This window comes from Bufo bufo, chromosome 3, assembly GCF_905171765.1.
Source record: "Bufo bufo chromosome 3, aBufBuf1.1, whole genome shotgun sequence".
Classification (NCBI taxonomy): Eukaryota; Metazoa; Chordata; class Amphibia; order Anura; family Bufonidae; genus Bufo; species Bufo bufo.
In genome coordinates, this window is record NC_053391.1 from 684,093,456 (window position 1) to 684,106,078 (window position 12,623).

General features: G+C 49.9%; 1 protein-coding gene across 1 annotated transcript in view; it reads right to left on the reverse strand.

Annotated features, from left to right (window-relative positions):
• Window positions 1-11,965, reverse strand: part of MOGAT2 (monoacylglycerol O-acyltransferase 2) — a 53,285-nt gene extending 41,320 nt beyond the window's left edge. The window contains exon 1 of the mRNA XM_040426472.1: window positions 11,787-11,965. Coding sequence (XP_040282406.1) covers window positions 11,787-11,880 — 94 coding nt within the window. The 5' untranslated portion in view covers window positions 11,881-11,965. The remainder of the gene's footprint in view (window positions 1-11,786) is intronic.
• Window positions 11,966-12,623: the final 658 nt, after the last annotated feature.

Consider the following 12,623-nt stretch of genomic DNA (forward strand, 5'->3'; position numbering starts at 1 on the left):
TCAGACAGACCACACTGACTACTCCGCGTCAGGGCACATTTCCGTGTTTAAATTGTAACAACTGCCCGAGTGTCATTAGAGGGTCTACACTGACCCACCCTCATTCTGGAGAACAAATTCCTATTAAAGGCATGTTCACATGCGACAGTAAAGATGTCATTTATATTCTGAAATGTCCCTGCGGTTTGGTCTATGTAGGGGAAACCTCAATGCGGATTAAAGATAGATTAAGTAAGCATAAGTCCACTATCCGCACTGAGAACTTACTGCTGTTACCCCTACCACATCATTTCCATGAGAAGCGTCATGCGATATCGCAGTTGCGGTTTCAAGTGATTGAGAGCGTATCTTTACCTCGCCGTGGCGGCGACAGGAATAGTTTGCTTTTAAAGCGTGAGGCTTATTGGATCCACCGGTTACAAACTGTGGATCCGAGGGGGCTCAACCGCGAGTACAATATTTCCAGTTTCACTTAGTTCTTGACTATATTATTCTTATTATAAGAATTTAGATTATAATAATATACATTTCATTTGTCTCTTTCAGCGGATTTGATTCCTGAATTATTATCAACTGTTCCATTGTTTCATCAATGTATTCACATAGATTTTTTTTTTTTGATATTTTTTTTGGTTTATTGCATCTTTCATTACTTCACCTGTGTCAGCCCTGAGGTGGGTGGAGCTACATAGTATGATGTCATTTCTCTTTTGTTTGGTTACTCCTCCCTCTCTCTGTGTATAAAAGAGATGTGATAGGAGTTTATTGTATAGTCTGAAGAAAGCACGTGTTGTGCTGAAACGCGTCACTATATGTCCTTAATATGTGACTGAATAAACGCAACATTCATCATCATCACGAGTGCCGGTCTTTCCTTCTTTATCCCCCATGTACAGTGTCACCCCCATAAGTGCCATCCTCACCCCCATGTACAGTGTCACCCCCATAAGTGCCATCCTCACCCCCATGTACAGTGTCACCCCCATAAGTGCCATCCTCACCCCCCATATACAGTGTCACCCCCATAAGTGCCATCCTCAGCCCCATGTACAGTGTCACCCCCATAAGTGCCATCCTCACCCACATGTACAGTGTTACCCCCATAAGTGCCATCCTCAGCCCCATGTACAGTGTCACCCCCATAAGTGCCATCCTCAGCCCCATGTACAGTGTCACCCCCATAAGTGCCATCCTCAGCCCCATGTACAGTGTCACCCCCATAAGTGCCATCCTCACCCCCCATGTACAGTGTCACCCCCATAAGTGCCATCCTCACCCTCCATGTACAGTGTCACCCCCATAAGTGCCATCCTCAGCCCCATGTACAGTGTCACCCCCATAAGTGCCATCCTCACCCCCCATGTACAGTGTCACCCCCATAAGTGCCATCCTCACCCCCATGTACAGTGTCACCCCCATAAGTGCCATCCTCACCCCCATGTACAGTGTCACCCCCATAAGTGCCATCCTCACCCCCATGTACAGTGTCATCCCCATAAGTGCCATCCTCAGTCCCATGTACAGTGTCACCCCCCATAAGTGCCATCCTCACCCCCCATGTACAGTGTCACCCCCCATAAGTGCCATCCTCACCCCCCATGTACAGTGTCACCCCCCATAAGTGCCATCCTCACCACCCCCATGTACAGTGTCACCCCCCATAAGTGCCATCCTCACCCCCATGTACAGTGTCACCCCCATAAGTGCCATCCTCAGCCCCATGTACAGTGTCACCCCCCATAAGTGCCATCCTCACCCCCATGTACAGTGTCACCCCCATAAGTGCCATCCTCAGCCCCATATACAGTGTCACCCCCATAAGTGCCATCCTCACCCCCCATGTACAGTGTCACCCCCCATAAGTGCCATCCTCACCCCCCATGTACAGTGTCAGCCACAGTTTCAGCGACCAGTGGGGGTCTTGTCAGTGAACCGAAAAAGTCTGGTTTACATCTGGAGGTAGAAGACCCCTCCTGGCGCCGTCCTGCTCACACTACTGACTGGTTGGTTACAATGTATCGTAAGGTAATCCCGTCAGAAAGAAATGTTGCTATCTGATACTGCACTGATACATTGTAACAAACCCTCTGCTGAGTGAACATAACATTAGGATTGTCCATTATTTTTTAGAATATAATTATGCTTATTATAACAGGAGACCTTCGAGGCGGCGGAGTGTCACCTCCTCCTCCGGGGCTCAGGTGCATTATCAGATGTACAGTGTATGAAAGGTCCCAACCCCCGATGCATCACACAGGACAGGATTAGATACACAGCTCAATCTTTAGATACACAGCTAAATCTTTAGATACACCGCAAAACCTTTCCTGGGTCTTATGAAGCTCTCATATGTAAATGCGGGTCATGAAGTCATCAGTCCTCCCCCTGACATCTCGCCACGCCTGAAATCCTCTTCCCCTCCTCCTCCGGTATATGCACACCAGCTAATGGGGAGAGTATTTATGGCGCACACATGAGGCTAGCGGTCAGGGGGATGTCAGTCACAGAGAGATGGGTGGGCTTGTGGTGCGGACTCCGTGACCCACATTTACATATGATAGCATACAGTTATACAGAAGAGTGCAGAGCCTCTAGATGGAACAGCCAGTGTCATAGGGACAAAACTGCTGACAGATGCCCTTTAAGCCATGTGCATACCTCCCAACCGTCCTGGATCCGGTGGGACAGTCCCGGATTTTTCTGGCTGTCCCGCAGTCTCAGAACGGCTGAGGAATGTCCTGCTCTCAGCTGATTGTAATGGAGAAGCAGAAGCCGTCCGCTCCCCGCTTCACCCTCTCAGCTGGCGCTCCCCAGCAGCGGCACAATATACTGTCAGACATCACACTGTGTAGGAGGAACGGAGGAATACGCCTCGGCTCCTCCATAGACCAGTGTGACCATATCATGCTGCTGCTGCTGGGGAGCGCCGGCATCTGAGCTGTGATCATCAGAGGAACCAGGTGACTATTTACTGTTTGAGCATTAAAACTGTGAGGGGGCACATATCTGGGCATTATTGCTGTGAGGGGGCACATATCTGGGCATTATGTGAGGGGGAACATATCTGGGCATTATATAAGGGGGCACATATCTAGGCATTATTGCTGTGAGGGGGCACATATCTGGGCATTATGTGAGGGGGCACATATCTGGGCATTATATAAGGGGGCACATATCTGGGCATTATTGCTGTAAGGGGGCTGTGGGGTTTCGCTCTAGTAGATAGGGTAAGCGGACGCAGTACAGAGGCAAAAGACAAGTTCTTAAAGCAAAACTTCAGTGTTTATTCACACTTGAGGAAAATGCACAAAATAATGCGTCACTTTACAGTCTTGGTGTTACTTCACACAAATTGGAAAGTTCATATAAGACAAGTCACTTTGATGTCAGTTCTGCCTCCAGCAGTCCACGGCAGGCTTTAGGGGGCCTGTTTTCTCGGCCCATGGGTCTCAGCCCTCCAACCTGGCACCAAGCCTCAGATCCCAACACAGAGATCCTGCTGCTGAGCCCAGCTGCCTATTTAAGGACAGCCAGGTGCTGCCAAAAACCCGGACCGGCAATTTAAATCCAGTCCGGTATTTGACCCCACCTGGCTGCAAATCAGCCCAGCAGCACACGCTGGGAGGAAAATACCTGTTTTCCCAAACCATTTTGCACATATCTGGGCATTATTGCTGTGAGGGTGCACATATCTGGGCATAACTACTGAGAGGCTGCGCATATCTTGGCATAATTACTGTGAGGGGGCACATATCTTGGCATATGTACTGTAAGGGGGCACAATGTGGGCATTACTACTGTGAAGAGGGCACAGTGTTAGCATTACTACTGTGTTCTGACGCAAAGGGGGAATAATTACTATGTGGGGGCATTACGGGGACTGGGTGTGCATACTTATGCTTTGGGCGGAGTTAGAGGCATGGCCTAGTATGAAAAAAATTGCCGCGGTGCACATGTTCTCCCGCTTTACAATTTTCTTATGTCAGGAGGTTGCATGTGTGACATGTCTATTGTGAGCGGTGATATCACAGGAGGCCTGAGACACTGGGCCAGTGCTGGTGTGTGCCATATACCCTCAGAAAGGGTGACACTGCGCTGTAATTAATGTAAAGCACACTGTGTCTATAGAGAAACGGCATTGTAAAGGGTTAATAGCACTGGCTGGGTCAGGAGTTGCTCCTCTGCACAGTCCGCTCTGCGGAGCGCATTCCTGTGGTCGGTAACTGGTGGGGATCTTTGTGGTAGAGCAGCCACACTACATGGGAGCAAGTGGGGTGAGTGACACTCGCAGTAGGTGCAGCACCCAAGGGATCTAGGGAGGTTGGGGGAGCGTTGGGCAGGGGCCGCCGACCATAGAGCCTCCTAACCCTTGTACCTGCCATCAGGAACTTCAGGGCCCCGTACAGGCAATCCGTGCACCCCCCGGCCGTTCTCACATTCATAGCCATAACGTTTTGACATAAGTAACATTTTAATTTCAATCAACTTTTATAATGGGATAAATAGGTTAAATAACTCCTTTATTGTAATGGCTTTTATTCCATTATTTTTTTTATTACCGTATTTTCTGGACTATAAGACGCACTTAGTATTTAGAGGAGGAAAATAAGAAAAAAATATTTTTCATCACACCTCAAATCAGACCCTCAGATTAGACTCCCCCCCCCCCCCCCCCCCCCCCCATCAGCCTCAGATTGGACATTAAGGGGAAAAAAAAGTATCTTGCAGATCCAGCACTCACCGCTCCCTGCGCCTGGAAGAAGACCAGGGAGGGTGATTACTGCCTGCGCAGCTCTTCCCTCACCGCTCCCTGCGCCTGGAAGAAGACCAGGGAGGGTGATTACTGCCTGCGCAGCTCTTCCCTCACCGCTCCCCGCAACCCCCGCATACTGATGACCGACCACAATGGAAGCGGTCATTAGCATTCGGACTATAAGACTTTTGGAGGGAGAAAAGTGTGTCTTATAATCTGAAAAACACGGTGACTTGGGGGAAGGATGATGAATTCAGTTTTCGGGAGAAGAAGAAAGAGGATATAGCTGATGGACACACTGGGATTGTGGACAGCAGGGAGGAGAGGTAGGTGTGAGCATCACAGAGGGGGTATTGGAAGCAATTAGCTCACTGCTAATTTGGACTCAGGTTCTTAATCTATAATTTACCCCCCCCCCCCCCCCCCCCCCCCCCCCATTTCATTAACAATGCAGACCACCTAAACAATGTCATCTGCACAGGGGCGTAGCTAAAGGCTCATGGGCCCTGGTGCAAGAGTTCAGCTTGGGCCCCCTTCCCTCAGTGCTTTGTGGCCAGGGGGGCATATAGGCTTCCTGCTGGCTGAGGCAAAAATTGAAACAGCACCTCCCCCCATACCAAATTCTCGACCTTACCCCTACCCTCCAGCCAGAGTAAGGCTCCTTTCACACCTGCGTTCAGGTGTCCGCTCGTGCGCACCGTTTGAAGGGGCTCACGAGCGGCCCCGAACGCATCCGTCTGGCCCTAATGCATTCTCAGTGGAGGCGGATCCGCTCAGAATGCATCTGCCTGCCAGCGCTCAGCCTCCGCTCAGTGAGCTGACACCTGAACGCTGCTTGCAGCGTTCGGGTGTCCGCCTGGCCGTGCGGAGGCGAGCGGATCCGTCCAGACTTATAATGGAAGTCAATGGGGACGGATCCGCTTGAAGGTGACACCATATGGCTCAATCTTCAAACGGATCCGTTCCCCATTGACTTTCAATGTAAAGTCTGGACGGATCCGCTCAGGCTACTTTCACACTTAGAATTTTTTTTAAACTATAATAAAGACGGATCCGTTCTGAACGGATCCAAACGTCTGCATTATAGGAGCGGATCCGTCCCCCATTGACTTTCAATGTAAAGTCTGGACGGATCCGTCTGACTAACTTTCTCATGATGAGCAGACATCAGACGAACCCGCTCTAAACGGCAGTGTGAAAGTAGCCTAAGGCCTCCTGCACACGAACGTATTTTTTTGCAGTCCGCAAAAACGGGTCCCGTTTTCCCGTGATCCGTGACCGTTTTTTCGTCCGTGGGTCTTCCTTGATTTTTGGAGGATCCACGGACATGAAAAAAAAGTCTTTTTGGTGTCCACCTGGCCGTGCGGAGCCAAACGGATCCGTCCTGAATTACAATGCAAGTCAATGGGGACGGATCCGTTTGACGTTGACACAATATGGTGCCATTTCAAACGGATCCGTCCCCATTGACTTTCAATGTAAAGTCTGGAGTCCCTTTTATACTTGAAGCGTCCCCATCACCATGGGAACACCTCTATGTTAGAATATACTGTCGGATATGAGTTAGATCGTGAAACCTCATTTCCGACAGTATATTCTAACACAGAGGCGTTCCCATGGTGATGGGGACGCTTCTAGTTAGAATATACTACAAACTGTGTACATGACTGCCCCCTGCTGCCTGGCAGCATCCGATCTCTTACAGGGGGCCGTGATCAGCACAATTAACCCCTCAGGTGCCGCACCTGAAGGGGTTAATTGTACTATCATATCCCCCTGTAAGAGATCAGGGCTGCCAGGCAGCAGGGGGCAGACCCCCCCCCTCCCCAGTTTGAATATCATTGGTGGCCAGTGCGGCCCCCCCCCCCCCCTTCCTCCCTCTATTGTAATAAATCGTTGGTGGCACAGTGTGCGGCCCCCCCCTTCCTCCCTCTATTGTAATAAATCGTTGGTGGCACAGTGTGCGCCCCCCATTGGCCCCCCCTCCCTCTATAGTATTAACAACATTGGTGCCCAGTGTGCGGCCTCCCATCTCCCCCCCCCCCCCCGATCATTGGTGGCAGCGGGTTACTAGCAATAGTACAATAGTAAAAGATTCATACTTACCTGGGAGCTGCGATGTTCGTGTCCGGCCGGGAGCTCCTCCTACTGGTAAGTGACAGTTCATTTAGCAATGCGCCGCACAGACCTGTCACTTAACAGTAGGTGGAGGCAGCTCCCGGCCGGACACGAACATCGCAGCAGCAGGTAAGTATGAATCTTCTACTATTGTACTATTGCTAAGAAACCATGGCAACCAGGACTGTAGTAGCGTCCTGGTTGCCATGGTTACCAATCGGAGCCCCAGCGATTAAACTGGGACTCCGATCGGAACTCTGCTGCCACCAATGATGGGGGGGGGGAGATGGGAGGCCGCACACTGGCCACCAATGTTGTTAATGCTATAGCGGGAGGGGGGCCGATGGGGGGCGCACACTGTGCCACCAACGAATTATTACAATAGAGGGAGGGAGGGGGGGGGCGCACACTGTGCCACCAACGAATTATTACAATAGAGGGAGGGAGGGGGGGGGCGCACACTGTGCCACCAACGAATTATTACAATAGAGGGAGGGAGGGGGCCGCACTGGCCACCAACCTATTATTACAATAGAGGGAGGGGGGGGCCGCACTGGCCACCAATGATATTCAAACTGGGGAGGGGGGGAGGGTCTGCCCCCTGCTGCCTGGCAGCCCTGATCTCTTACAGGCCGTGATCAGCACAATTAACCCCTTCAGGTGCCGCACCTGAAGGGGTTAATTGTGCTGATCACGGCCCCCTGTAAGAGATCGGGTGCTGCCAGGCAGCAGGGGGCAGTCTTGTACACAGTTTGTAGTGTATTCTAACTAGAAGCGTCCCCATCACCATGGGAACGCTTCTGTGTTAGAATATACTGTCGGTTCTGAGTTTTCACGAAGTGAAAACTCAGCTTTAAAAAAGCTTTATGCAGACGGATCTTCGGATCCGTCTGTATAAAAACTAACCTACGGCCACGGATCACGGACACGGATGCCAATCTTGTGTGCATCCGTGTTCTTTCACGGACCCATTGACTTGAATGGGTCCGTGAACCGTTGGCCGTGAAAAAAATAGGACAGGTCATATTTTTTTCACGGCCAGGAAACACGGATCACGGATGCGGCTGCAAAACGGTGCATTTTCCGTTTTTTCCAAGGACCCATTGAAAGTCAATGGGTCCGCGAAAAAAAACGGAAAACGGCACAACGGCCACGGGTGCACACAACGGTGTGCAGAAGGCCTAACAGTGTAACTTGACCAGCAGGCACTTTCTATAATACTGGTGTCTTCTTATCCAGCACAAGGGTCTTTGGGCCCCCTCAGGCTCCTGGGCCCGGTAGCGACTGCGACCTCTGCTCCCCCTATAGCTACGCCCCTGCATCAGCATTAGTTTAACTAGAGCCCTCTATGGCCCAGACAGCCATGTGGTAATTGAACGCAGCACGGCCACGTCACAAGCACCACACGAGCCCACAGGAGTCACACGGAGCCCACAGTACACAAAAAGCTCACACAGAGGGGGCACAGGGAGCTCACACAGCGGGCACAGGGATCACACACAGAGGAGGCACAGGGAGCTCACACAGTGGGCTCACACAGGGGGGCACAGGGAGCACGCACAGGAGGGGGCTCAGGGAGCGTACAGGGAGCATACAAGGGGGCATAGGGATAGCACAGGAGGGGGTACAGGGAGAGCACAGGAGGGGGTACAGGGAGAGCACAAGGGGGCATAGGGAGCGCACAGGAGGGGGTACAGGGAGCGCACAGGAGGGGGTACAGGGAGCGCACAGGAGGGGGCACAGGGAGCGCACAGGAGGGGGCACAGGGAGCGCACAGGAGGGGGCAAAGGGGAAACACAGAGCCGACAGTGGGAACTCACAGGTCAGTGACCGTCAGTAGTTGAGGGCAGTGCAGGGCTGCTACAGTGAGAGTGTGACCCCCGCAGCCCTGCCCCCCCCTCCACAGACACTGCTGCATGCTTCTTACTAGATGGACTTACCAGGTGTTTTAATAGGAGGGTCCTGGGAGCTCCTGCAGTCCGGCAGCTGAGGTCAGAGCCAGCAGAAGAACCAGTCATCCCAGTCATCCCAGTCTGATGTTTGGGCCTTGCAGCCTGTAGCAAGTGCAGGCAAAGCCACACAGAACGTCCTGATGCCAGTCTGTGGCATCAGGATTGTGGATAATGCTGGCCTGGCACCGAGCTCCGGTGAGATGGGGAGACTGTGCGCGGGGGGATACTTAAGTATCGAACAGCAGGGGGCCCTGGGCAATTGCCCTGTTTACCCCCCCCCCCCCCTAACGCCGTCCCTGGTCCCAGTGGTAGGACCCCCACTGATCTGATAGGTATCCTTTATCCTGTGGATGGGGAATAACTTATTATACCCGGAATACCCCTTTAAGGGACACGAACAGAGAGGGGTGTGGTGAGGAGGGGGAGGGGGAAACGCTGACAGCTCTGTCCGGAAGGTGCGAGGAGATCCAGGAGAGGCGAAGAAGGTCAGGATTAGATACACAGCTCAGCAGACAGTATCACACAGGATAGGATTAGATACATGGCTCAGCAGACAGTATCACACAGGATAGGATTAGATACAGCAGCTCAGCAGACAGTATCACACAGGATAGGATTAGATACACAGCTCAGCAGACAGTATCACACAGGATAGGATTAGATACACAGCTCAGCAGACAGTATCACAGGATAGGATTAGATACACAGCTCAGCAGACAGTATCACACAGGATAGGATTAGATACACAGCTCAGCAGACTGTATCACACAGGATAGGATTAGATACACAGCTCAGCAGACAGTATCACACAGGATAGGATTAGATACAGCAGCTCAGCAGACAGTATCACACAGGATAGGATTAGATACACAGCTCAGCAGACAGTATCGTACATGATAGTATTAGATACACAGCTCAGCAGACAGTATCACACAGGATAGGATTAGATACACAGCTCAGCAGACAGTATCACACAGGATAGGATTAGATACACAGCTCAGCAGACCGTATCACACAGGAGAGGATTAGATACAGCAGCTCAGCAGACAGTATCACACATGATAGGATTAGATACACGGCTCAGCAGACAGTATCACACAGGATAGGATTAGATACACAGCTCAGCAGACAGTATCACACAGGAGAGGATTAGATACACATCTCAGCAGACAGTATCACACAGGATAGGATTAGATACACAGCTCAGCAGACAGTATCACACAGGATAGGATTAGATACACAGCTCAGCAGACCGTATCACACAGGAGAGGATTAGATACAGCAGCTCAGCAGACAGTATCACACATGATAGGATTAGATACACGGCTCAGCAGACAGTATCACACAGGATAGGATTAGATACACAGCTCAGCAGACAGTATCACACAGGATAGGATTAGATACAGCAGCTCAGCAGACAGTATCACACAGGATAGTATTAGATACACAGCTCAGCAGACAGTTTCACACAGGATAGGATTAGATACACAGCTCAGCAGACAGTATCACACAGGATAGGATTAGATACACAGCTCAGCAGACAGTATCACACAGGATAGGATTAGATACACCGCTCAGCAGACAGTATCACACAGGATAGGATTAGATACACCGCTCAGCAGACAGTATCACACAGGATAGGATTAGATACACGGCTCAGCAGATAGTATCACACAGGATAGGATTAGATACACAGCTCAGCAGACGGTATCACACAGGATAGGATTAGATACAGTAGCTCAGCAGACAGTATCACACAGGATAGGATTAGATACACAGCTCAGCAGACAGTATCACACAGGATATGATTAGATACACAGCTCAGCAGAGAGTATCACACAGGATAGGATTAGATACACAGCTCAGCAGACCGTATCACATAGGATAGGATTAGATACACAGCTCAGCAGACAGTATCACACAGGATATGATTAGATACACAGCTCAGCAGAGAGTATCACACAGGATAGGATTAGATACACAGCTCAGCAGACAGTATCACACATGATAGGATTAGATACACAGCTCAGCAGACAGTATCACACAGGGTAGGATTAGATACACAGCTCAGCAGACAGTATCACACAGGATAGGATTAGATACACAGCTCAGCAGACAGTATCACACAGGATAGGATTAGATACACAGCTCAGCAGACTATCACACAGGATAGGATTAGATACACAGCTCAGCAGACAGTATCACACAGGATAGGATTAGATACACAGCTCAGCAGGCAGTATCACACAGGATAGGATTAGATACACAGCTCAGCAGACAGTATCACACAGGATAGGATTAGATACACAGCTCAGCAGACAGTATCACACAGGATAGGATTAGATACACAGCTCAGCAGACAGTATCACACAGGATAGGATTAGATACACAGCTCAGCAGACTGTATCACACATGATAGGATTAGATACACAGCTCAGCAGACAGTATCACATAGGATTAGATACAGCAGCTCAGCAGACAGTATCACACAGGATAGGATTAGATACACAGCTCAGCAGACAGTATCACACAGGATAGGATTAGATACACAGCTCAGCAGACAGTATCACACAGGATAGGATTAGATACACAGCTCAGCAGACAGTATCACACAGGATAGGATTAGATACACAGCTCAGCGGACAGTATCACACAGGATAGGATTAGATACACAGCTCAGCAGACAGTATCACACAGGATAGGATTAGATACACAGCTCAGCGGACAGTATCACACAGGATAGGATTAGATACACAGCTCAGCAGACAGTATCACACAGGATAGGATTAGATACACAGCTCAGCAGACAGTATCACACAGGATAGGATTAGATACAGGAGCTTAGCAGACAGTATTACACCTAACAGGATTAGATACACGGGTAATATATTTGCACCGCTCCTCTACTTACTGTCAGACCTGGACCTTACAATAAAATAAGGGAAACCTCTCCACGTTCTTACCCAGAGCCAGGAAGGAATACACCCACTGGAGCACGGACACCGTCTGCAGCCTCCGTTTTAAGGGAATGGACCGCGAGGCAAATTCAATCGCCATGCTGTGAGCCCTGCGTGCAGAGAATGAACTCCTGCCGGCTGGATATTGGGGTACAAAGTCTGCCTACTACTAGACGACGTGTTGCAATGTGAACGTCGCTCCTGCTCGTGGTGGTGAAATTCCGTGTAGTAAGCCGCTGTGTTTGCACATGGGACTGATCTGTGTGATGTCAGACGCACCGTTATCTACCTGCAGATTATACGGATCCATTCGCCCTGCACACATAAGTCAATTAAGCACAAACTTATCAGTCACTGATACAGCCAGTGCCATTAACTCTTTAATGCCAAGAAACGATCAAAGGTCTCGTCTACCCTGATCATTTGATACAATGTATCAGCGCAGGTAAAATGTATCGGTCTGCGGTCTAGGATATATAAATATATATATATGTTCATGTTCACTGACATCAAGCAGAGATCTTAGACAATGTGTATTAAAAACTTCCAGAACTTATCATTCTACAGTAATTAAAGGGGTTATCCCCCAAATTCATTTTACATAAATACAAAAAGGGTATTGATCTACAGTATATTCTAAACTACTTTGCTGTATTTCCACCCAAAAATATACATTTTTCTCCTTTTTCCCTCCTCTGTGCCACCTTCCATCATTTCTATTCTGGGCTATTGTGGGAGGGCTGCTCGGCAGGGTCTCATGATCCATTTATCTGAACCGCTTGTATGCCCACTATATGCCTTTTACTTCTTCCTGTTCCACATCATCAGTCAGTCTCTTTCCGC